General features: G+C 48.6%; 1 protein-coding gene across 2 annotated transcripts; it reads right to left on the bottom strand.

Moving 5' to 3' along the window:
* Nucleotides 1–18: 18 nt before the first annotated feature.
* Nucleotides 19–25209, bottom strand: slc15a4 (solute carrier family 15 member 4). Of its 2 annotated transcripts, none has more exons than XM_084690343.1 (9): nucleotides 24860–25203; nucleotides 24061–24682; nucleotides 22743–23038; nucleotides 21790–21931; nucleotides 21474–21557; nucleotides 19417–19597; nucleotides 14659–14817; nucleotides 9686–9844; nucleotides 19–760 (listed from the first exon to the last, which is right to left on the bottom strand). In XM_084690343.1, exons 2-9 carry the CDS (start codon nucleotides 24634–24636, stop codon nucleotides 621–623), a joined length of 1737 nt encoding a protein of 578 aa, XP_084546469.1. In that variant the 5' UTR covers nucleotides 24637–24682; nucleotides 24860–25203; the 3' UTR covers nucleotides 19–620. The 2 variants fall into 2 exon arrangements, with proteins under 2 accessions (XP_084546469.1, XP_084546468.1); XM_084690342.1 differs by lacking the exon at nucleotides 19–760 and adding an exon at nucleotides 7943–9560 and having other exon boundaries at nucleotides 24860–25209.
* Between the last annotated feature and the right edge of the window lie 3 nt (nucleotides 25210–25212).

Below are 25212 nucleotides of genomic sequence, written 5' to 3'. Positions count from 1 at the left end.
CCCCCCCCCCCCCCCCCCCCCCCCCCCGAGATGGTGTAAACTGCTACAGTCCATTATGTTCTAGAAGGTAGATCAGTTTAGAATTTCATGGTGAAATTATACCACATCCCCTGAGTGGAGTTTGGTTTCTAAAACGCTGTAACATCACTTTTGTGTCTTGTCACTCCGTTGCTCATCAACATTGCCACAGTTAATATTAATGCTATTCTGAACAAGTAGGCAAATAACAGGTACCTGGAGTGTCCTGAACATCTTCATCTGTTAACAGGGGTAACAACACAAAGCAAATATTCTGAAAAAAAAAATCTACAGTATTCTTTTTTTAAAGAAGGGTTAGCGAAAGCAGTATTTATAAGCCACATTCATGATTTCCTGTTCTAAGTAAAGTCTGTTTATGGCACCTCAAGTGCGAGCCATTAGTCAAAGGCTCAAAAAGCATGGTAAAGACAAGCTTTACCATCAGGAGTCTTCATTAATGAAAGTTTCCAGATGTTTTAAACCGGTTTAAACATTTTAACGTGGTAATAGACGGCAACAAACCAATCAAATTCAGTATGAGAGGATGTTGTGGGGAGGGGGTGTTGGCGGGGCTTTGGTGTTGGGGCGGGGCTTTGGGGCGGTCAAGACTGTCGCAGACTGCCAGCCCTGGTCCTCTGCTTGTCGTACCTGACTGACACAATCAGGAACACCAGCAGGGTGACGCCCTGGATCCCCGCCAGCAGAAAGAAATAGTAGTCCAGATGGCAGTCGTTGATATTACCTGGAGGGAGGGGATGAGACGAGGTGGTTACTGTGACAGAACACACAGAGGGGACTGTGGAGCTGAAAAAAGGAACTCAAGATCTTTCCAGACTTTCACTAGAGGTTTTGAAAAGTCAAAACTCAACTGATTTGCTTCTTGGCTACCTGGGTTGCAGGGAGTTTGTTGGACAACTAGGAACTAGAATGAAGCTTCACCTGCCTCATCCTTTGACCTGTGAAGCTTCATCTGATAGCTCCTCCCCCAGCCCCTCCCTCCTCCCCTGTAGCCCCTCCTCCTTTCCCTGTGGCCCCTCCTCCTTTCCCTGTGGCCCCTCCCCTGGCTCCTCCCTCCTCACCAAAATTCAGCAAAATTTCGGCTGCCTCGCCGGCCGGCTGCACAAACAAACGAAAAATCAAATCCACGGAATATTTTGTAAAAAGGCCTTGGTGTTGGTTTCCTGGACAGGATAACCTCTTGGATTATTGTTGGGAACGACCGGGGGGGAGATTGCCCCCCCCCCTGCCTCGTGTAGCCGGGGCCGCTCCAGACAACCGTGGGTGACAACTCATCCCGACCATTGGGAGAGGATTCGAACCAGCGATGTGTGAACTGAAGTACCCAGCGACTTGTCTTTGTTCACGCCCTTTAACCGCCACACCACAGAAGTCCTTCGCAAAGAAGTACTTTCTCCGGGCGTTCTTGACATGCATTTCAATGCCAATCTGTGCTTAAAAATTTGACAGTGGCAGCAGCAGCCACCTGGATTCAAACCATGAACCTCATGTTTACGAGGCTGCATCCCTCTCCTATCAGCCATTGGGACTGGTAGGATCACCACACTGTTCTCGGGTAATTGCCTCTGCAAAACTGATCGATTTAAAACACTGACAGGAGCCTGGAATCAAACCTTCAACCCCTTGATTCCAAGGCAGCCTCTCTCCTCACTGAGCCATTGGGACTGTTATATTGTTACCGTTCTTGGGTACTTCACTTGAATGAAGACATGCACGTTGAGTAACTATATTAAAAATCACACATGGGTGGGGATCAAACTGATCATGTTACAACTCAGAGCCAACAACTCTCCATTATTCGCAACAACTTAGCACACCACACCAGGCTGTCCTGTTGCTGAAGGGCGTTTTCTCCGGGCGTTTTTCAAGTGCATCTTCCAATTTGTGGTTTAAAATTTGCCAGCAGCATGCCTGGGAATCAAACCTTCAACCTCTTGGTTACAAAGCAGCCTCTCTCCTCTCTGAGCCATTGGGGCTGTTGAAACATGACCACTGCTCTTGGGTATTTCACTTAACGATGTCACTATCCAGTTGGGAAAGCACTTATAGATGTGATCATGGTGATATGATTTCCAATCAATACAAACAATTGCCAGGTGTTTTTCACAAATGAGTGTGTGATTATGAGCCGGTGGGCCATGTCTGGGGTGAATGGCTCCAGCTCTCCCCATCCAACAGGTCCCCATGTCTGGGGTGAATGGCTCCAGCTCTCCCCATCCAACAGGTCCCCAGACCTCCATGCTCCATGGGATTGACAAACTGGCAACTTCACGTAGCGAGCCTTCCATGTTGAGCTCGCTCTGTCTGATGAGAAGGAAGCCAGAACGGCTGTGAACGGCTTGTGTGGACGAGAGGAAACACAGTTCTGTCAGCAGGAAGCTGGAGGGCTTTTTCTTCTTCTTCTTCTCTTATCACAGAGAGAAACGTTCTAACCCTAACCCTACCCCCCCCCCCCCCCTCCCCGTCATTGATGTGGGTTTGAAGCACGGGGAACAACAGAACAATCTGGACCCTCGGCTGTGAGCAGAACCAGGGGGGTCTTTCATCAGAACTAAAGCGCTGTTTGTTTTCCCAGGGGAGAGAACGCAATCAAAACGGGAGGAAAAAAATGCATTGTACACCGTCAACCTGGATTCGATTCACATACATGTGAACGTACGTTTGTGTGTGTGTGTGTGTGTGTGTGTGTGAGAGACCGAGCAAAGGGTGGTGGAAGAGGGTTAACATTAACTGTACATGTTAAGTCTCAACATCCTCTCTCAAACAGATCAAATATCCTTTTTGTTGCTATCCTACACTGTACAGTAGCACACCTAGTTCAACCACCTTCATCTTTTGAAGCACACCACGGAACAAAAACCTAAAATATCTGTTCATGCCCTACCTCTCTTGCTAGGACACATAAAAAAAAACTGGGAGGGTTAGCTGCAGGGTTAGCGTTTATAGTACTGAAAAGCTTGCCAGTAGTGACTGTATATGTGAAGGTTTTCCTATTCTCCAACAGATGAACAAGGTGTACGTATGAAGCCTAACCCTGCTGATAGGACTGGCAGTCCCTGTTCATCAAGGCGCGCTGCGGGGGAATCCTAAACAAATCTTGTTTTCCCCCTGCTCCAGTCTGACATGGGAAGGGGGGGGAAAAAAAGCATACATCCATCCTAAATCCTCCATATTGAAACTTAAACAGAACATTGTCTGACAATTGTATTGGCATTATAGCTGTTTTCCACCCCTGGCTATGTTACAGATACTGTTTTATTGGTCCTACTGCTTAGTGAAGAGACTCTTGTGCAGCAAATACCTGCTCTTCATTTGACAGGTTTCTTGTCAAGAGTTCCCGGTATTGGATTCTTTTCCACTTTATTAAAATGGTCACATTCTATACACAACGGGCTGCTGGCTTTTTAAGGTTTCCTACTGTAATACAGCAGGAAGCAGCAAGCAAGCCTGGCCGCTAGAGCTGTTTGAAAGCCCCTGTATCTTCAAATGAGAAAAATCCCATTGCTTCAGGGCCCGTGCGCTGTCTGAGGAACCCACCTATTAAGTTCTCCAAGTGGGACTGTCACGGTGAATAAAGACCTACAGAAGGAGTCCCAGGCTTGATTTTAATTGGATAAGGGGGTAATTCCCCAGGAGTCCTGTCATCTCCCATGGTGCATTTGGCCAGAGCGAAGTGGGGAGAGAGAGAGGAGTGTGGTGAGAGAGTTCTGACAGGCCGGGTGTTCAGAGAGACCAGTCTAATGACACCTTCCTGTGTGGAGCGAGGCCCACTCTGGGTGAAGGAGCCAGAGGACTCTCCGTGGTCACATCCTGCAGGGTACACTGGAGTAAGACAGGTCAGGGCCACACATCATCTCTCTCTGACTGGACTGCTGCATGAACCCCCCCAACTGAAATCAACTAATCAGACTTGGACATTGTAATTGGCAAAACTGCAGGATCTGATACTAAAGGTGTGCTGGAGAGGTAATCTGTGTCAACTGTGTCCTGAGATTGTACTTGAAGGCACATCCTGTCATATAATAATAGTAATAATATATAACATTTTCCGTTCAGCAGACACTTTTATATCTTATTATGTTAACAGTGCGTGCAACAGCCTGCAACATCAGTGAGCCAGACCTGCACAGCCTCACCTAGCCTGTGAGAGGCTAGCCTTCACTCAGCCTCACCTAGCCTGTGAGAGGCTAGCCTTCACACAGCCTCACCTAGCCTGTGAGAGGATAGCCTTCACTCAGCCTCACCTAGCCTGTGAGAGGCTAGCCTTCACTCAGCCTCACCTAGCCTGTGAGAGGCTAGCCTTCACACAGCCTCACCTAGCCTGTGAGAGGCTAGCCTTCACTCATCCTCACCTAGCCTGTGAGAGGCTAGCCTTTACTCATCCTCACCTAGCCTGTGAGAGGCTAGTCTTCACTCATCCTCACCTAGCCTGTGAGAGGCTAGCCTTCACTCATCCTCACCTAGCCTGTGAGAGGCTAGCCTTCACTCATCCTCACCTAGCCTGTGAGAGGCTAGCCTTCACACAGCCTCACCTAGCCTGTGAGAGGCTAGCCTTCACTCATCCTCACCTAGCCTGTGAGAGGCTAGCCTTCACTCAGCCTCACCTAGCCTGTGAGAGGCTAGCCTTCACACAGCCTCACCTAGCCTGTGAGAGGCTAGCCTTCACTCATCCTCACCTAGCCTGTGAGAGGCTAGCCTTCACTCATCCTCACCTAGCCTGTGAGAGGCTAGCCTTCACTCATCCTCACCTAGCCTGTGAGAGGCTAGCCTTCACTCATCCTCACCTAGCCTGTGAGAGGCTAGCCTTCACACAGCCTCACCTAGCCTGTGAGAGGCTAGCCTTCACTCAGCCTCACCTAGCCTGTGAGAGGCTAGCCTTCACACAGCCTCACCTAGCCTGTGAGAGGCTAGCCTTCACACAGCCTCACCTAGCCTGTGAGAGGCTAGCCTTCACTCAGCCTCACCTAGCCTGTGAGAAGCTAGCCGCTGACACCGTCCACAGTTTCAACAAAGGCCAGCGCTAACCTTTACCAGACAAAGACTCCCATGGCTTCCTGTCCCTGTGTGGTCTCTGAGCTGGGCACATCCTGCATCAGTGTACGGCATAGACCCACCAAGGTGACGAGTCTCGCCTTGTTCACGTGCTCCGCCGATCGCTTGCTTTGTTCGTGCCCTTTCAAGACGATTGGAAACGTCCAAGATTAAAGACAGAACATCACAGACGTGTAATACCCCATCAAGGGCCGGGACGTGGCCCTCGTACAGGACCCTGAATGTGACTTGATTCTCTGAAATCCTTTAATCTGGCTTTCAAAAGCCCGGACACATCTCTCCTGATCATGTAGAATGAAATTGTCGTGTGAGCTGATATATTTTCATAAATCCCACCTCTGTCAAGGTATAAATACAATAGAAAATATGAATACACCCCCCCCCCCCTCCTCACAGTACCCTGCTTTTTCTGTCTGCACTCCCCTTTCTGTATCAAGCTGGGAGTTGTTTTAGATGTGAGCGGACCAAAAGAACATTTCAGACAGTCTATCACCACCGCGTGAATAATTCATGGTAGGTTTAAAACAATGCTTGCAGGACGAAAGCGCGCGGGGGGGAGGGGGGGGGGGAAGGGATGGGGGCATGCAGTTGCCTCGGAATCGGCTACGGTCTCAGATCGATAATTCACTTTAACTGGCGCTCACAGGAGAGTCCACCAACCACAGTGTTAATTAGCACTGGGGGCCCGGCTCGGAGGGCACAGGGACCTGAATGCAGCTGGGCCAGAGACATCTGATGGGAGAGAGGAGAGGCCCTGTTTTATTTACCCTAATTGTCAAGTGCTTTATAGATTCAATAAACATCCGATGAACTGGTCCCTTAGCAATATCAGGGGGGAAAGAAAGAAAGAATGAAAGAAAGAAAAAAAAACATCTCTTTAACAACTCTGTTTGTGAAGCTCATTTGAGAGATCGTGCAAGGTTTCAATTCTGTAATGGGACTAATTCTAAATTCATTCTAAATTGGGCTGAGACCCCCCCCCCCTTCCTGCCTCCAGCCCCCAGGGCCCACTTTGCTGCTAAGCACTTCCAAAAGTGTGCCAATTATGGAAGCAAAAGGCAAAACAAGGACTTGCTGTGCAAACTATTAACGAACACCATAAATATTTGACAGGTATTTTAAAAGGGCAGATGTGGGAGTGCAGCTTAATCCATAAGAAGCATCGTCATTCCAATCCTATAACCCACAATGAACTTTTCTCCTCCGCTCTCCCTCTGCCAGACACTGGCCGAACCAACACTCCCTGATGAGGTCAAAGGTCAAATAATAGCAGAATTACTGCCCCAGAAACTAAAAAAGCTTGACTAATAACCAAGTCAAGCCTGTACACAGGCACAGAGAAACAAGACGTCATTGCATGGTCTGTGAGGGCCAAGAAAGAACCTGTCACATGAAGTCTAGATGAACCAGGTCAATATCAATTTACCGTTCTGAAAATGGATCAATGCATTCGCATTCTGTGCAGTGTCCCAACATCTGAATGCTCCAATGCATTCAATACCCCTCCTCTGGCTCCAAATGAGCGGAATAGGAGGATCAATGCAAGCTTTATTTTCTCCGCAACTGAAACGATTTCTCTCCGACCCATTTTCTTTTCTTTCATATCGGTATTTAAATGTCTTCATTTGTGCCATCATTTGGTGGAGGAGCTAGCTCATAGCTACATACGATATGCACACCAAGCCCTTCCCCTGCAGCCCAGACTAATCTCCTGTCTAGGAGTCTGTGGTCGAGTCCCTCTGTCTGGGCCTATGAAAGGAGATTTCTTTCAGACCGAAAAAGCTTTATGAAAACACGGGTGACTCTTGTCCTGTGACACCTGAGCTCCCATTAAAACACTGACATTTCGCTAAGTATGACCTGGCTGTTCATGAGCAGGATGTGAAAAATGTCATCTCAGACTGAGACTCGAAGCTCTCCTCCGACCCCTGACCCACGGGTCAAACCAGCACTTGAACACGGAACAAAGGGAGGGCGATATCGTCCTCCGTGACAAGAGTCTTCTCTCAGAGCAGCTTCCCTGACTCGGGCTTCTGGGCCGTCTTCGAGAGACAACAAAACAGCCAGCGTTTCAGATAAACAAAGCCTCTGATGTGAGGCTGCTGATGAGGTAGAGGTGGGGGCAGCTGACCCCTCACAGAGGCAGCTCGTGAGGTCACCTCCAGGTCAGTGCCTCGCGGGCAAGAGCGGACATGGACGCCCATCTCAATCGGACTGGAACAGGATGAATGACCAACCAAGTCGGACGGAAAACACATTAGAGCACTGGACTTTAAATAACAAGTGGAGGCTCAGAGAGAAGATGTGCTGGGGAAGAGGATGTGAGGAGGAAGGGGGTGTATGAGGACGAAGTGAGGAGGAAGGGGGTGGATGAGGAGGAAGTGAGGAGGAAGGGGGTGGATGAGGAGGAGGTGAGGAGGAAGGGGGTGGATGAGGAGGAGGTGAGGAGGAAGGGGGTGGATGAGGAGGAGGTGAGGAGGAAGGGGGTGGATGAGGAGGAAGTGAGGAGGAAGGGGGTGGATGAGGAGGAGGTGAGGAGGAAGGGGGTGGATGAGGAGGAAGTAAGGAGGAAGGGGGTGGATGAGGAGAAGTGAGGAGGAAGGGGGTGGATGAGGAGAAGTGAGGAGGAGGGGTAGAGGGGATGCAGGAGAGTACAGCATAGTACAGGAGAGAGGGAACAGAGGAGGAACAGGAGGAGCAGGAGAGTAAAGGAGGAGCAGAGAGATGCAGGGGAGTGGAGCAGGAGCGAAGAGGAGTAGGGGAGGAGAGGAGGAGCAGAGAGGAGTAGGGGAGGACAGGAGGAGCAGAGAGGAGTAGGGGAGGAGAGGAGGAGCAGAGAGGAGTAGGGGAGGAGAGGAGGAGCAGAGAGGAGTAGGGGAGGAGAGGAGGAGCAGAGAGGAGTAGGGGAGTAGAGGAGGAAAAGAGAGGAGGAGGGGAGGAGGAGCAGAGAGGGGGGTAAATCAGCCTGCAGGGCAGGGCCAGGAGGGGGTGGCTGTGGCAGCGCTGAGCTCCAGGGGCAGATTTACTTAAGAGGACCGGGCTGTGTAATCAAGCCCCCAGTCAGTGATTAATCCAGGTTGTTTGTCCCCGGGCTGGAAGCCTCTCCCAGCCTGATGTTTACAGCTCCAAACATCCCCCCCAGCCATGGAAATAAGGAGGGTTCATTTCCACCTCCCCTGCAGAGGCCCTGCGCAGTGCCAAGCTCCCAGGAGGCTGGCAAGAGCAGGCAGGTAGAACCACAAATGTATGTCAGGGAAAGAGGAAAAATAAAACAACTTGAACACTCACAACAAACTGTGATTTCTGACTGACTTTGAGGCTAATATTTCACGCCATCTGTCTTTTATCAACGGCCACCTGGATGTTTTCTTTCCGGTGTTTTTTTGCCTCTCTCTCGTTCTTTAAATTACCTTCTCAAAAAGAAGTGTCAGAGAGGGAGGGAAGGAGAAAGCCAGCGGGCGTACAGGCTCTCGCTTAACAATCGAATGATGCTTACTAAACAAACGAGGGCCGAGGCGAAGGATGGATTTATGTGGCTGTGCCAAGCATCTCCCGAGTGCTAACATCATCAAAAATACGTCCGGACCTGTCGGCCCGCTGTATTAATGAGCTATTAGGTGTTTGTGGGTAAACAATTTACAGAGCTGGCTTATTTACCGTGCGCTCCGAGGAAAGTGCATCTGGGACGGAAGGGTGGTCTCGCCAGAGAACGCATCCGTCTGCTGCCACCTCCACGCTATTTATTCTCGCACTCAGACAGATTTACACAAACCTTTTGTCGTTAGTCTGACATGTCTATTTATTACAGGAAACACTCTTAAAAACAAGAGAATTGCCCACGTTTTCTCCCCCGGCGCAACTCATTTACAAACTCCTTAAGTGGGTTTTAAATCAAGAGTGGACATGAACATTCTTGAGACTTGTCCCTAAGAAAATGCATTTCAGTTGATGCTCCGAGACTGCAGCTGAGGGGATCCATATCTAGATTTGCACAGTCGATGCTGTGTCATGTCGTGAGAATAGGAAAGAAGTAGATGTTTCGCTAACATCAATCCCCCGCCCTGTAAACCCTTGAACCCTCACGACATCCTGCAGAGATAGCAAAGGGAGGGCATCAGAATATGGATGAGGAGGGTCATTCTTCTCGACAGGAAAACTATGTTCAATAACTGGTAGGTTGGCGGAGGAACTTAAGATGCCTCGGTCATGCCTCAAACTCAGTTCTGTAAGACCAGGCCTCCACAGGGTCCATGGGCCATTAAAGAAGAGCTGGGTCAATATTGTACACAGTTGAGTCATCTCCCCAATTTACCTCAGGACAATAGCTTTTTCTATAAAGTGCCCTTCCAGCCTTAAACCCAGCGGCCCATGTGACGTCATTACACTGAGCTCACTGGGACGCGGAAATGACACAATAAAGAACTCTGACATCACGTCGATGGGGGGGGAGGGGGAAGATAGATGACCTTCTGCTGTAAAGTAGATCAAAGTTTTGCGTCATTTTAAAACACAAGAGGGATAGAGAGAGAACGGGAAAGAAAAAGAGTATTGGATTATTATATATATTTTTTTTTCTTCTTCTTCTTCTGTTCCTTACCAAAGTCTTTGTGGGAGGACATCCAGCCAATCCCCTTGAGGGAGACGATGGCCAGCAGACCAGAGCCAACGAAGGATCCGACACCAGAGAAGAAGAAGAACAGCCCCATGATGGCGCTCTGCATGGACCTAGGAGCAGCGGAGTATGCAAACTCCAGGCCTGGAACACACAAGAACACACCGTAAATCCCATGATACACAAAGGCAATTACAAATAATGAATACTCGTATTATGAGTACGGTAAATCTGTGTGAATCCTTATATAATGCCCAGCAATGATCCACATCCAGCTGATCCAACAAACCCATGTGTTCCTGTGTGTATGTGGAGCAAACAATTCAACGTGTTGACTTTTGTCCTTCTTGGCCAATTCAATTATGGTTCCAATCATGGGAGACAGGAAGTAACCAACTAGAATTGTCTAGCAGACTCTGGCAGAGGCCAGCCCCCAAGTGAGAGAGGTCAGCTGTACAGTGAGAGAGGTCAGCTGTACAGTGAGAGTGGTCAGCTGTACAGTGAGAGAGGTCAGCTGTACAGTGAGAGTGGTCAGCTGTACAGTGAGAGTGGTCAGCTGTACAGTGAGAGTGGTCAACTGTACAGTGAGAGAGGTCAGCTGTACTCTGACAGTGATCAGCTGTACAGTGAGAGAGGTCAGCTGTACAGTAACAGTGGTTAGCTGTACAGTGAGAGAGGTCAGCTGTACAGTGACAGTGGTCAGCTGTACAGTGAGAGAGGTCAGCTGTACAGTGACAGTGGTCAGCTGTACAGTGACATTGGTCAGCTGTACAGTGACAGTGGTCAGCTGTACAGTGAGAGAGGTCAGCTGTACAGTGACAGTGGTCAGCTGTACTGTGAGAGAGGTCAGCTGTACAGTGAGAGAGGTCAGCTGTACAGTGACAGTGGTCAGCTCAGCTGTACAGTGACAGTGGTCAGCTGTACAGTGACATTGGTCATCTGTACAGTGACAGTGGTCAGCTGTACAGTGAGAGAGGTCAGCTGTACAGTGAGAGTGGTCAGCTGTACTGTGAGAGAGGTCAGCTGTACAGTGAGAGAGGTCAGCTGTACAGTGACAGTGGTCAGCTGTACAGTGAGATAGGTCAGCTGTACAGTGACAGTGGTCAGCTGTACACCCAGAACACCAACCTGACATTCAGCACAGAACAGTGGACGTCCGACAGGTAGATTGAAGATTAAAGAGTGCATGATTCCACTATTCGTTTTAGGCTATTCAATGAAAACCAGATGTGTTGTAAGACTACCGGTTAATGTTTTAAATAATGGAGACAAAAGCTCAGAGATACCTGCTAATGATGCACCGGCTCCATTAGGAGAGTGATAATGTGATAATGACTTTGGGCTAGACTGTGGCCAGGAGCACTCACTGTTGGCTGACATTCAGGTTGATGTGTTGTGGACTCTTCACGGACATGGATATTGACTCATCATCCAGCCATCCACCCACAGACTCAAAAAACACACACACTCACACACACACTCACACACAGGGCATCTTAAATTCAGTACAGCAACAAAGCTCAGAACCCACGTTCAGTAGACTACATTTACATCCAGATCAGAGAGCCTGCTTTCCAGGCGCACCATCGGTCCACTTATTATGCATGAGACAGGCAGGCCTACAGAAGTTGTCCTCCCCTCCTCCTAATCACCTATTCAACTGCAATTGTTTTGAGTAAATCTCTTTATATTTAATAAGTGACCAGAGGAAGAGATAGGCTGTGTGTGTGCTGTTTGTACGTGTCTGTGAATATACTGTAGAAGACAGCCTGCCAGATGACATTTATCATTTCATGGCAGCTCAAACTTGGGGTTTCACGAATTAAGCCTTATAGCTGCTTCTGTCAGTAGAGATTAGGGCGCGTCCGTTAAGTAACGATGGCTTTTAAGGCCTTCCTCAGAGGGAAATAAGAGAAGAAATAAGCAGTGCAGGCGTTCCTTGCAGACGACTATGCTGGATGTGTAGCACATTAGGATATGGAGGTGTGACAAAGACAAGGGCCGCGTTTCCCAGATTCGTTAAGAAGCTCTTAAAGCTAACAGCTTCTTAGGAGCGTTCTAAGAATGCTTGCCAAGGCCATCTTTTGGGATAACAATCAAAATAAAAACTTGTACTCCACTGATGCAAACTTGACCTTCCCATGTTTTGTGGAAGCAAACATTTAAACCGTTTCTACCCTCAGATAACCTTTCCAGTCCAGTCCCAGAAGCCTGGGTCAATGGCCAAAAAAATCAACACTGGCCACGAAGGACAATGTGCAGCAGTCGAAGGAGGACTGGGGGGCCTATTTTCAACTGCAGTCGTAGGTAAAAACAATGATTTGAGACGGAATTACAATGATGTCTCCGTTCTGCCTCCCCGGCACATCCCAAACAAACAGGCTGACCTTTCTAGACCAGGGGGAAGAATTATTCAAAAAGGAAGTAGGAAAGTTAAAATATATATTTATTTGTATTTTTTCTTCTTCCCGAGGGCCATGTTAGAGGGGCGATTTTTCTTTCTTGGAAAATCACATTAGCCTTTAACGTTTCCGAAAGAGCAATACATAATTAAAAATCCCTTAGGGGATCATTTTACAAAGTTTTCGCATATTCTTAGCGCCCGAAAGCAGACAAACTGCGGGTGGTGCAGAAGCACAAGCAAAGAATTACCCGGGTCCCTTCCAGGCGGACCCCTCTGCTGAGGACCAGGTGGGCACCTGATGTATTCAACAGATTTATTCAAACAGAATAAGACCAGGGAGGGGGGATGGAACGACTCCCTTTTGTCCCAGACATATGTCACAATTCTGTCATCCAATTTCCCTTGAAGTCAAACCCTGTGGGATTGTATGGAAGGAGAGCAGAGTAAGTCGTATTTTAAGGTTCCCCAAAGCTTTGTTCTGTCTCTGTTAGAATTTCATGGATGCCCTAATAGTCAGACGTGACTTCCAGTGGTTGTTAAAAGTCACCCTAGGCATACAAATAAACGTATGTGTGCGCCACTTAATCTTACTTCATTACGATCAATTTAACCCATTTAAAAACATGGTGCTTTTTCAACAAACGCACTGCTTCGAGAAACTTGACAGATTCTCATCCCGAAAAGAAAAAAAAAAAACTCTTTGAATTAACCTGACATGGCTTGATGTCATTCGCTATGTAAAAATGCAGAGTATCACCGCGGTTCTCCGAGGTAAAAACGCATTTAAAAAAATTTAAAAAAAGAAAGGGGAAGCTAAGTTGATCCAGCAGGATATATGAGGCTTGTCTCAGCCCCAGACAGAGGACTACCAGTCCCTAGCCACCCAGGATATCACAGGCTCTCCACAGGAAGACTGAGCCTGGCAATGATCAGAACCAGAGAAGAAGAAAAATAATGAGACTGAGTTTCATTGATTTAAAAAAAGGCCCCCACATGAACATCCACTGTTGCTCGCTGCCTCAACACAGCCAGTTGCTTCAAAAGGCTCCTATCCTGTACCAGGACACCAACAGTGTCACTCTTTGCTAATACTTCTAAGCTCCTCTTGTAAATTGGAGAGCCGAGGCTGACTTGGAGGCAATGACAACCAAAGCAGGATGCTATCGTGGAGGAAGCAAGCGTAGCTCAGTGGAGATCAAGCGGAGGAGAAAAAGGTAGAAGTGGAAACGTATACATCCAATTTAGTATTATTACTGCTCGGGCTTTATGCCTGCTCAGTGAGAGAGGGCTGGCTACACTCCTACAAAATCAGGAGGATCAAGAGTATGTTCCGGGAAGAGACTTTGTCCTTGAAGAAGATCTTCACTGAGCCTACAGTCTAGGCTGCAGAGAACCCTATGGTGCACTGAGACCACCTGGATCAAGCTACCTCCCATCTAGTCCCATTCACGCTCCTCTCCCTTGGCCAGAGACAGTGCATGGATGTCAGGCGAGCTTTTCAAACGAAAAAGTTCTAATTCAGAGGACGGTGGTGTGGATATCCCAAGGGTAACCAAGGATGGGGGTTCTTATGTGCATTAGGTTCCAGAGTCTCATTGTACCGTGTAACAGCGTGAGCGGTGCTCATGTGACGTCACCAAGCTAAAACACCCGGTGCAGAAATGACAGTTGGGATGCTGGCGTGATAAACATTCCTCGGTGAACTGTACAGGACAGACTGTATTCTCAGGACTGCAGAAGAAGTGAACACTCAGAGCAGACCTGTCGTCATGGTAGCACACTGGTGGCACAGTACAGTCGCAGAAACGTGACTTAAACCTGACTGTGCGTCTCTTCTGATGACACCTTCCTGGCTGATAGCTCCCAGATTCCTCGCCGAGAATTGTTCAACAACAACAACGAAACAGACAAAATGGCTGCCTCCAGCATTTACCAAAGCAGAGGGGAGGGTGTGTTTAAGTAAAACAAGCCAGTGATTACATGAGTCATTAGGACATAATGAACCACAGAGACAGCTTCGATGCCAGGAACTGAAGCCCAGCAGCAGCTGGGCAGAACAAGCCTCACCACATAGACTCCCCTTAGCCATTCAAGGCTCTACCTTGTCCTTTGAATATGAAAAGTGGCATTAGCATTTGGCTATATACAGAAAGGTAGCAGTCTAGGAAATTGAGGTCGTATTTACATATTAACACCATCTGTACGACCTTACATTTACATTTACATTTAGTTATTTAGCAGACGCTCTTATCCAAAGCGACTTACAGTAAGTACAGGGACATTCCCCCCGAGCCAAGTAGGGTGAAGTGCCTTGCCTAAGGACACAACGTCATTTGGTACAGCGGGGAATCGATCCGGCAACCTTCTGATTACCAGCCCGACTCCCTCACCGCGGCTGAGATGGCCTACCTTAGTCCTACACCAGACAGGAATTATTCTTCCTTACATCATCGCACATCGCACAGTGTATTCTATAGTGTGGACAGCGTAAACATTCTGCACGTAGGGGCCGCACCATATGTGAGTTAGCGAGGCCATGCGCCGAGCGCTGTACCTGCGATGCTGGCGAAGATCTCGCTGATCCCGATGAGGACGTACTGGGGGATCTGCCACCAGATGGCCAGATCAGCAGCGTAGTAGGTCACTTTGCCAAAGACCTGGTCGATCGTCCCTTTGGTTTGGATGATCTCCAGACGCTTCGTCTCCAGGATTCCTGCAGGGGCGGCGGGGGGCGGCGGGGGAGACGAGAGATACCAGTAGGTTATACATTGTCTTTTGTTGAGATGCACACCGTGTGTTGGGAGACAATATCGAGTAAATACAAAGCAGTTTGAGGGTGTGTTTGTAGGCTGGGGTGTTTGGGGCGGCGTGTGACGTGAAACCAATCGACAAGAGAGATAGAAATTAAAATTATTCAAACAAAATAACAACATCTCAACGTAGAAATCACTGCCTCGGCAGGTTTGTACAATCCCCTTGGCACAGAAGCACCTCTCGGGCTAGTTGAGAGGGGAAAGCATAAATAATGCAGTCAGGGTTAGCAAGCACTGCTTACAGTACTTAGTGTACTACATCAAACACAGACAAACATCCAAACATATTCCCTGGCAGGAATTAGGGGGATTCACTGACAGTCCACGAGGGATTTAGGGCCAAGTCAAGACTACTGCTTCATTAAGATCCCATCTGCACGCTCCAACACAGATTACAGCAGCCCGCCAGGGAGAAAGGAGAGATGGAGAAAGGAGAGATGGAGAGAGACAGATAAACAAAGAAGGAGAAACAGAGATAGAGATAGTAAGAGAGCGGGAGGACTGACCCAGCGAGACAGACAGTGTAGAAATAGAGTGAGAGAGAGAGAGAGAGAGGAAGGGGGAGAGAGAGAGACACATACAGAGAGAGAAAGAAACACAGAGAGAGAGACAGAGAGAGAGAGAGAGAGAGAGGAAGGGGGAGAGAGAGAGACACATACAGAGAGAGAAAGAAACACAGAGAGAGAGAGAGAGAGAGAGAGAGAGAGAGAGAGAGAGAGAGAGAGAGAGAGAGACAGAGAGAGAGAGAGGGAGAGAGAGAGAGAGACAGCTTAACAATAACACCCAAGCAGTTGTCATCAGCCAATATGCCAAAAGAAACACAGAGAGAGAGAGAGAGAGAGAGAGAGAGAGAGAGAGAGAGAGAGAGAGAGAGAGAGAGAGAGACAGAGAGAGAGAGAGAGGGAGAGAGAGAGAGAGACAGCTTAACAATAACACCCAAGCAGTTGTCATCAGCCAACGCCGCTTCCTAAAAGCTTTATTCGATAACCATTATCATGGAACCAGCAGCTATTTCCAGAAAATGCCCAGAGACAGCCTCCTATCACAGCCACACTTAATGCTGCAGTTTAGAGGGGATGCGGGCTCGTAATCCAGCCATGCTTTAATACCAGCCGTCCATCCAGCCCCTCGTCTCTCCCTCGCCCCAGCCCCTCATCTCTCCCTCGCCCCAGCCCCTCATCTCTCCCTCGCCCCAGCCCCTCGTCTCTCCCTCGCCCCAGCCCCTCATCTCTCCCTCGCCCCGGCCCCTCATCTCTCCCTCGCCCCAGCCCCTCATCTCTCCCTCGCCCCAGCCCCTCATCTCTCCCTCGCCCCAGCCCCTCGTCTCTCCCTCGCCCCAGCCCCTCGTCTCTCCCTCGCCCCAGCCCCTCGTCTCTCCCTCGCCCCAGCCCCTCGTCTCTCCCTCGCCCCAGCCCCTCGTCTCTCCCTCGCCCCAGCCCCTCATCTCTCCCTCGCCCCAGCCCCTCATCTCTCCCTCGCCCCAGCCCCTCGTCTCTCCCTCGCCCCAGCCCCTCGTCTCTCCCTCGCCCCAGCCCCTCGTCTCTCCCTCGCCCCAGCCCCTCGTCTCTCCCTCGCCCCAGCCCCTCATCTCTCCCTCGCCCCAGCCCCTCATCTCTCCCTCGCCCCAGCCCCTCATCTCTCCCTCGCCCCAGCCCCTCATCTCTCCCTCGCCCCAGCCCCTCATCTCTCCCTCGCCCCAGCCCCTCATCTCTCCCTCGCCCCAGCCCCTCATCTCTCCCTCGCCCCAGCCCCTCATCTCTCCCTCGCCCCAGCCCCTCATCTCTCCCTCGCCCCAGCCCCTCATCTCTCCCTCGCCCCAGCCCCTCATCTCTCCCTCGCCCCAGCCCCTCGTCTCTCCCTCGCCCCAGGCCCTTGTCTCTCCAGACCAAAAAACAAACAAAAACACTGCTACTTTTGGAGAGTAAGTCAAAGGCATTCAACACCAGCTAAAGCTGATAGGCAATTCCACAGTGAACGGACATTAGCTCAAAAGGTAACTTCAAAGGCAAATGTGAGGACCACATATTGGTGGTGGAAGAGACGACAGGAGCCAAGGCAGCCCTGTGAATTGTGTGTGTGTGTGGGGGACAGGTGTACGGTGCTGTTTATGTTCTGGCTGTGTCTAGGGCCCCAGACACCAGTCAGGCCCTCCAGGGCTAGATCCTCCTGGGCCGGGCCTCCAGGGCCGGACCCTCCAGGGCCGGACCCTCCAGGGCTGGACCCTCCAGGGCCAACCCTCCAGGGCCAACCCTCCAGGGCTAGATCCTCCTGGGCCGGGCCCTCCAGGGCCAACCCTCCAGGGCTAGATCCTCCAGGGCTGGACCCTCCAGGGGTAGACCCTCCTGGGGAGCAGCAGCGTAGCACCCCACCGGAGAGCGACTCGTAATCTGACTGACATGACTATTCATGACGTATTAATAACAGATGAAACTCATTTCCAGCTAGTCCCCTGCCTGCACTTGAGCATAAACAGAGATATTAACCAGATCAATTGGTATTTTATACCTCACCTCTGAGAGAAATGTGTTGGCCTCTGAGCCACTAAAGCTGAACTTGAGGCTAGGTTTTACAGTATTATTAACTGCTTATAAGTTATAAGTCGCTACTTTAAAATACCCTTATGGGGAAACAAGAAAGCAGAAGAACATTTGAACTGAAAATAACTTTTTGGTTCTCCCTTCTCCTAAAAGTGGCATAGTGTAAATAGCGAAAACAGCTTTCTGTTGAGCCAAGAAACACCAATCAGGATTGGTACGCAGCCTGGACTGTATCTCTCTAATCATAACATGTTTGCTGTCAGGGTAGCCTATCTTCTCTAGAGTTAAGACAGCCCTGCTTCCTAAAACCACACACCATTCATACTTTGCAACACACAATGCCTTACAGACACGTCCTGCCTCCTTCCCTAACACACACACACGTTTGGCAATTCCTCCTGCACAGTGCCTGTGGTTGGCTGTGGTTTATTATCGATGGAACAGTGGTGAGATGGATCTAGCTGAGCACCAATCTCCCAGGGGCCCGGGGGGGCAGGGTGGGGGGCCCGGGGGGCAGGGAGGGGGGCCCGGGGGGCAGGGAGGGGGGCCCGGGGGGGCAGGGAGGGGAGCCCGGGGGGGCAGGGAGGGAGGGGCAGGGGTCCCTGGGGCCATCATTAGTCTTTGATCACATCCTTCCAGAGGGCATCACAGAGTCGACCTGGATCCCACACTACCTCTGCAGAAGCTACTCATCCAATCAGCTCTCATACTGCCCACACAGGGTGACACACCCCAACAAAACAACCAATCAGACGGAACAGTAGGGGTGTGTGGTTTTGTAAAGGAAATCGGGCCACGGAGAATGCCTTGTCTTCAACCAAATGGCTATTCAGAGTGAAGTATAGTGCATGTTTTCGGGGATTAACAAACTATAATTTCCCATCTAAAACTATCTAAAAGGTCAGCGTGAACACACACACTCATCTTCCAAAGTCAAAACCACTCAGAGAGACGTAAGGCTCTTCGGACGTCTCGTACGAAACGTGTCGTTGTTTCAAAAGCGAGGTTGTGCCCAACGCAGAATGCAGAGAGAGAGCCTGAGAGCGGACAGGCTCATGCTGAAATCCGACTCCCCAGGCTGGACCGGCACTGGACCAAGCGCTGCCAGGGGACAGGGGGGTGCGGTCAAACAGGGCGGAGCTTCTGGGCCCTGGGAGCAGAGGAAACCCTGGGAGGCTGGTCCTCCCGTCCATGGGAGTATCTAGCCTGGGCCCCCCCAAAAGTTTCATTATTTTCATTTTTTTTTTTTTTTTTAATTGGTTTATTTCTCTTCCTAAAACCAACTAGAGGACACTATTTAAAAGGATATTTAAAATATATATATTATGGGGGAACATGCCCCCAGACCCCCCTAGTGTTGCTGGGTCACAGGAAAAATAATAGGTTTTATCTAGGGGCTTAGCCCCCCCACAAGTGGGAACCTAGATTTGCCCCTGCTCCCATCCCGTGTCTCCGCAGCATGTCGGGGAGAGGAGGTTTGATGCTGCCGACGTGACGACCTCCACGACAGACCACCAGCTGGCCTGGGGAAGAACAAACCACATCCTGAAGGTCAGGTGCTCTTCAAAGACAACAGAGTGGAACCCACGCACACTCGTGTCACATCAAATCAGTTTGCTTTTCCCTCTGTGGTTGTGAAGGACTATTCTCTTCTGACTTTATTGACCCAATAGCTTGCGACTGTTGGAGCCGAGAGTGTTGCAACGGCGGATAAAGAGATGAATGACAATGGGAACCGCGAGGACATTCCACCGATGACACCAGAAAGGAGACAGGAGGAGGGGCTCTCTCAGGGGCGATGCGGCTCAGCAGAGACGCGTGGCGCTTCCCGCTCACGAGGGCCACTAGGTGGAGCACATGCGAGAACGAGCTCTCGTGACGTTCTCCAGTCACAGGGCGGAGTGGAAGTCATCAACCAGGAGGGAGGCGTTTGTGTGTGTGTGTGTGTGCGTGGCGGCTCACCGGCTGCCACTGCCGACCACATGACAAAGAACATGCCCACGGCGATCCTCTTGAGGGAGGAGGGCAGCAGGCCCCTGCGCTTCAGGATGGGGTCCACCACCTTGTCCTTGAGGGGGATGAGCATGAGGATGAGGACGGCGTCAAACATGGTCAGCCAGGCGGCGGGGAAGCGGAACGTGATCTGCCCGGGACACACAGGACGGGGGAAACATGAGGAGCAGCGTGTGGAAGTGCACATAGCATGGAAAACAATACTGAGAACGTCAGAGCGATAGGGGGCCCGCGTTCCTTTGGGGACGAGTTTGGGAAGAGGGCTTGACACTGTGCTGGCGCCCTCCAGTGGTCGGAACCAAACCTGACCAAAGCCCAAACTCACTGTTCTGTTCCATGAGAGAGGAGAACCCATTGCAATTCCACATTGAACGGACGTTAGTAAAATAATAACAGGAGTTGCGAAATTTAAGGGAGGACGAACATACAGAATTTATAATGTTAAACCAATACACTGTTGAGGCATTCTTGGAAATATTTACTTTTCAAGTGCTTTCTGATGCTCCCAAAGCCTCTGTAGTATCAATCACCTAAGCAGGCAGCGGACGAAGCATCTTACACACGTCCCTGGACAGATCAACCCTTCTAATGGATCAGTACACATCTACTATGGCTATTGGCTCTATACACCCATCTGTAATATTCATTAGAAAAGCTTGTATTTCCTGAGAAAGTAAAGGCTTTTTTTATTAAGGTTACTGTTGAGTCAAGTAGGAAAGCCCAGAGCTTGACAGAAGTGAAAACATCTCATCTCACTTCCCCTGTGATCTTCAAGACCACAAAGTGCCAGGTTGAAACAGATACTTTTTTTCCTTCCACTGACCGAAATAGAGTTACTGAGATTAGGAATAAGACGAACATTAGTTGAGAGAAAAATGAGCCGTGTGAAGTTCTTTCCAACCGCCTCAATGGTGTAGAATACAAATGAAGAAACGCTCTGAACAACAAACAGAAACGGTTTCATCTTCTCCGCCTCGCTGGTTAGTCTAACACGTTAAATGGTGCGGCTACTGAGGTAGGGTTTTTTGCTTCACACTTCGCTGTGCTCACTTCCCCTATCTCCTGACATGTGTTCAACTGAGAAATAAGTCATCTAAGGTAGATGGAGTGCATGTCAGACCCTAAGGAGCTCAAACGCTGATTTTCACAGGTTTGATAACAGACCTGAAAGCAGCTTTACTTCCTGAACCAGGCTCTAGAATGTCATGTGATGGAAAGAGACATGGGGCATCAATGGCATCAACAAGGAAGACACTGACAATGATTTTCCAGAAAACTGAATTCCAATGAATTTACAGTGTATTTACAATACTATAAATAATATACATACTAGTGCTATGTATATAAATACACTATATACATCCATACATATTATTAAACATATGAAATATCTATCGGGCTTTTTCTGTGGCTGGGCCAAAGCTTTGGAATGCTCTCCCTTGTCATGTGAGGTCTGCTCCTTCAGTGGACATTTTTCAATCTACTCTAAAAACGCATTTGTATTTGTTGGCTTTTGGAAACTTTTAATTGTTGTTTTATAGCGTAGTTTTGCTATGCACTGTGTACAGCACTTTGGATAAATTTGTATTGTGTTAAATGTGCTTTATAAATAAAGGTTGGTTGATTGATTTATTGATGGCGCACACACGCGCACCAGGTCTACGCAAGGAGCCAATGAAGAAGAGCCATGGAACATTTGCATGCCTTTGTCTTAACCAATGACTGTAAAGAGTGGGGCTGCTTAAATAGCTAGCTAGCACAAAATGCTAGCAGATAAACTTGTAGCACAATGGCGTGTGATGTTATTGTTTCCTTGTGGGCCGGCCGCAAGCAATAAAGCTTTCTTAAACTTGTTCACCGACTGACTGTGCAATGCTTGATAGATTAATATTTCTGACATACACATCTATCTAATCCACTACATCTGTGAAAGTAATAACATACACTAGTATGTATGTAGTAACATACACTGTGGGAAAACCAGATTCATGTTTCATAAAACGTACCTGTTGGGAGCCCGTGGAGGTATTGTTGCTGCTTATGTCAGGAATCCTTAAATGGAAACTCTGCAGAACGTACGTGGTCTGCATCTGAAGGACAACAACGAGAAATGTCACACGACGCAAGGATGGAGTGTGTCTCACCTTTGCACAAATGTCAGCATTCTCTCCGCAAGAACACTCTTCCTGAACCCGATCAGTCTCTTAAGGCGTGTCGTACTGCATATACCGTACCCGACATCTTCCACACAAGCCGATCTAGCAACGTAAAGGTGAGGGGGGATTTGAACCTGAGGCCCAACAGCTTGTCTGTCCTTCTCACCTGGAAGTACACAGTCCAGTATGGGATGAGGGCCAAGAACACGGGGAGGATTTTCAGCAAGGCTTTCACCTCCTCCACCTTCTCCTCAGGGAACCAGCCTCCATAGGTCACCTTCGCTCCATCCAGCAGCGATGGTTTAGACCTTTATTGGGAAGGGGGAAAAAAAAGTTTTGTTTTTTTTCTATACATCAACTGCTCTATAAATGACAATGAAACTAAAGTCTAGGATGATGGGCTTTTAAGAATACCCATTAAATGATGGGACTTTTGGAAAAGAACAGAAACTTTATACTAAAGCCTATAATCCCCGTCTCTGAAGAACAGACCGTAATAAGAATTCTTAAAAAAGCTGTGAGATTGGGCAACTTAAAATATTCCATGTCAAGTTATCTTTTTTTTTTCCTCCACATTTTTCAACCGAGGTTCAAAGCTAAGAAACGGCACTTCAGAGTGGCTTTCCACCTGAGTGACTGATAGTGTGCCAGACCTGTGGAAAATCACTCTGCAGAACAGTGCGATCGGATGTGGCTTAACTCATCAACTGTCATAGAACTCCACAACTGAGCCAAACAGACCTGCTACCCTGTTTATCCCACTCAGATCCGATGATATCATCAATTCATGTTGATTGTTTGCAATTGGACTGGCCCGTCTCGTTTTCCCGATATTTTACATTTTAGTCATTTAGCAGACGCTCTTATCCAGAGCGACTTACAGTAAGTACGGGGACATTCTCCCTGAGGCAAGTAGGGTGAAGTGCTTTGCCCAAGGACACCACGTCATTTTTGCACGGTCGGGAATCGAACCGGCAACCGTCTTATCAATAGCCCGACTCCTTAACAGCTCAGCCATCCCCCCCCCCCCCCCCCCACCCCCCCCCACGATATACCACGGATGCTTAGTAGCACAGAGGGGGGGGGGGGGGGGGGGGGGGGTAGGCATGCCGTTCTTACAGGAGCAGGTTGGGCTCTTTGGGCCTCTGAGAGGAACAGCAGGCGTAGCCCAGTATCTTGAACATGTCTGTGAAGGCGCTGCCGTCCGCGGGCTTGGTGACGAACACGGCGCGGCCGAGCAGGAACACCAGGAAGGACACCCCCAGGCACACGGCGGGGATGGCGTAGCCCAGCTGGAAGTCGATGTTCTGCTGGATATAGGCCACCCCTCCCAGAGACAAGATGGCTCCCAGGTTGATGGACCAGTAGAACCAGTTAAAGAACCGACGGGTGGCTTCGGGGCCCCTATCTTTCACCTGGAACACAATCAATATTGGCGTCACCATCAAATCATCCCTCGAATCCTCTTTAATATAAAAAAAAAAATGAGATCCCTTTTTTTAGCAACAATACCAGAGAACTTTCACAATTTATATCTCGGATATACTGTATTATGTTTTTTTTGTTTTTTTTCAATAGTCTGGCCATTCATCCATTGTCACTACCAAAAAGGCATGACAATACAGAGCCAAGTGATAAAAGACACTACAATATTCTATCTTACAGAGGTGAGAAGGAATTTGAGTTATGAAAAGCAATAACACTTGACAGACTCATGAATAATCTAATAAACTTTTAAAAGATAAATATCGTTATTTCCATGAAAACTGTTCCTACGGCATAGGGCATGCCTTTTTCCAATAATATTTTCACCCCCCACTGCAAATATCACAAATGCCAACAGAAATGTCAATACAGTAGTTCTTGCAGTATACAAAAAAATACTCAAATCTGGCTTAGTGGGCACTGAAGCTAGGGTGTAATCACACAATAGCAGAGCTGTAACACTGATGGAAAGAAATCGTGTTAAAATGACGACGGCTATGGAATTTTTGTGACTGTTTCTATGAAAGGGTTTTCGACCAGCCAGATTATCCGGAATGCCTTATTGATTATTTTTACCACAGAAACAGGCTTTTACTTTGTGAGGTAATCCCACATTTTAAGGAAATAATCGGCCGACATTTGACAAACGTGAAGTTTCACTTCCTGTACCTACATCAGCGTGTATGGCCTTTCTCTCAGCCTGACCAGTGAGTCGTTGCTAACCCAATGATTCACCCAAATGTGAATCTCATGACACAAATTATCAACGGCCCTACAACTAGCCAGAAAATGACTGAATGAGCTGTCATGGTAACAACACTGAAGAGAACTCACAGGAAGACAAAAAACCTGATTCCAATTCCCAAAATTCCAATCTATTCTCGTGTACCACTGTTATTAATACGATTTCTAAAGCTTGTGGTTACAGGAAATATTAGAATAAATACTGTACCTGTTCAGCTCCGAAGGGAGTGATGTTGGCCTTTACTGTCCCTACCCCTAATGCAATGAGAGCCAAGCTGCTGTAGATCACTGGGCCACAATAGGGTGTGCGTGAAGGGCAAGTGACATTGGCAGGGAGGGTAATGTTGGGATTCAAACATTCTGCAGGTTGTACTGGAAACGCCGTCTGATCACCACACAGGTAACTTCTAGAGTTTTCATTGGCGATAAATGGGAAAAACAGCATGCCAATCAAGTACAGGATTAAACTGCAAACGATGGTAAGGAACTTCCCGAGATATGCATCAGCCAACCAGCCACCAAACGGTGAAATCAGATAGGTGACCCCCATGAACATGAGCGGTATTTGGCTTGACATGGTTCCCTCCCAGTAAAACGGGCTGCTGTTAAGAAAAAGGACCAAGTTGGACGTGATGCCATAGAAGGCCACTCTCTCCAACGACTCTGCCAGAAGTATGGCAGCACATGCCAGTCTTCTGCCCTTGAACACGGACACGGTGGGTCTGCTCACGGTCCCTGAGTTCTCCAGGAGAGGGGTACTCTCGCTGCGACTATGGCTGGACATCCTCTGTTTGTTGACTTTTAGGGTTGTTTACTTGATAATGTCAACCCTACGAAAAAAGAGTAAGTACATAGTTGTTACAGAGAGCAATACAATTATCCAGAAGGAGGCCTTATCTAACTGAGTTGAAAAGTCAATTTAAAGCCACTCAACAAAGTTGTTCCCGATGACACAGAAATAGCATCCATGCTACCATGACTGGCTTCATAACAGGAAGTTTTCATACCGTTAATGGACGTAAGACGCACCAATGTCCCCCATTTACTTCTTGTATATTGGTAGCTAATCCTTACTGGCTTGACATGTCAATAAAATTATATATATCATCAACGGATTCAGGAAATAAGGTAGGCTAGCAAGATAACAACAACGATATACACAGGACTAAACAAGGCTCAGTTGTCACAATACTACCGCGTGACATTGAGGCTCGTTCACTAATGTTGAAACTGCACACCCTACGTCCAATCAACACAGCGCGCCTTGACAACCTTAAGCCTATCCATGCGTGGTTAAACTTAGTGGTTTTGAGCTGTTGCTGCTAATGTTTACGCTCGCAGTTCATGTTGACGTCCACCC

The sequence above is a fragment of the Hypomesus nipponensis genome, chromosome 24, assembly GCF_054491055.1.
Source record: "Hypomesus nipponensis isolate SF chromosome 24, ASM5449105v1, whole genome shotgun sequence".
In the NCBI taxonomy this organism is placed as follows: Eukaryota; Metazoa; Chordata; class Actinopteri; order Osmeriformes; family Osmeridae; genus Hypomesus; species Hypomesus nipponensis.
The sequence above is the reverse complement of the archived record's forward strand: the minus strand, read 5'-3'. Positions and strand labels throughout refer to the sequence as shown.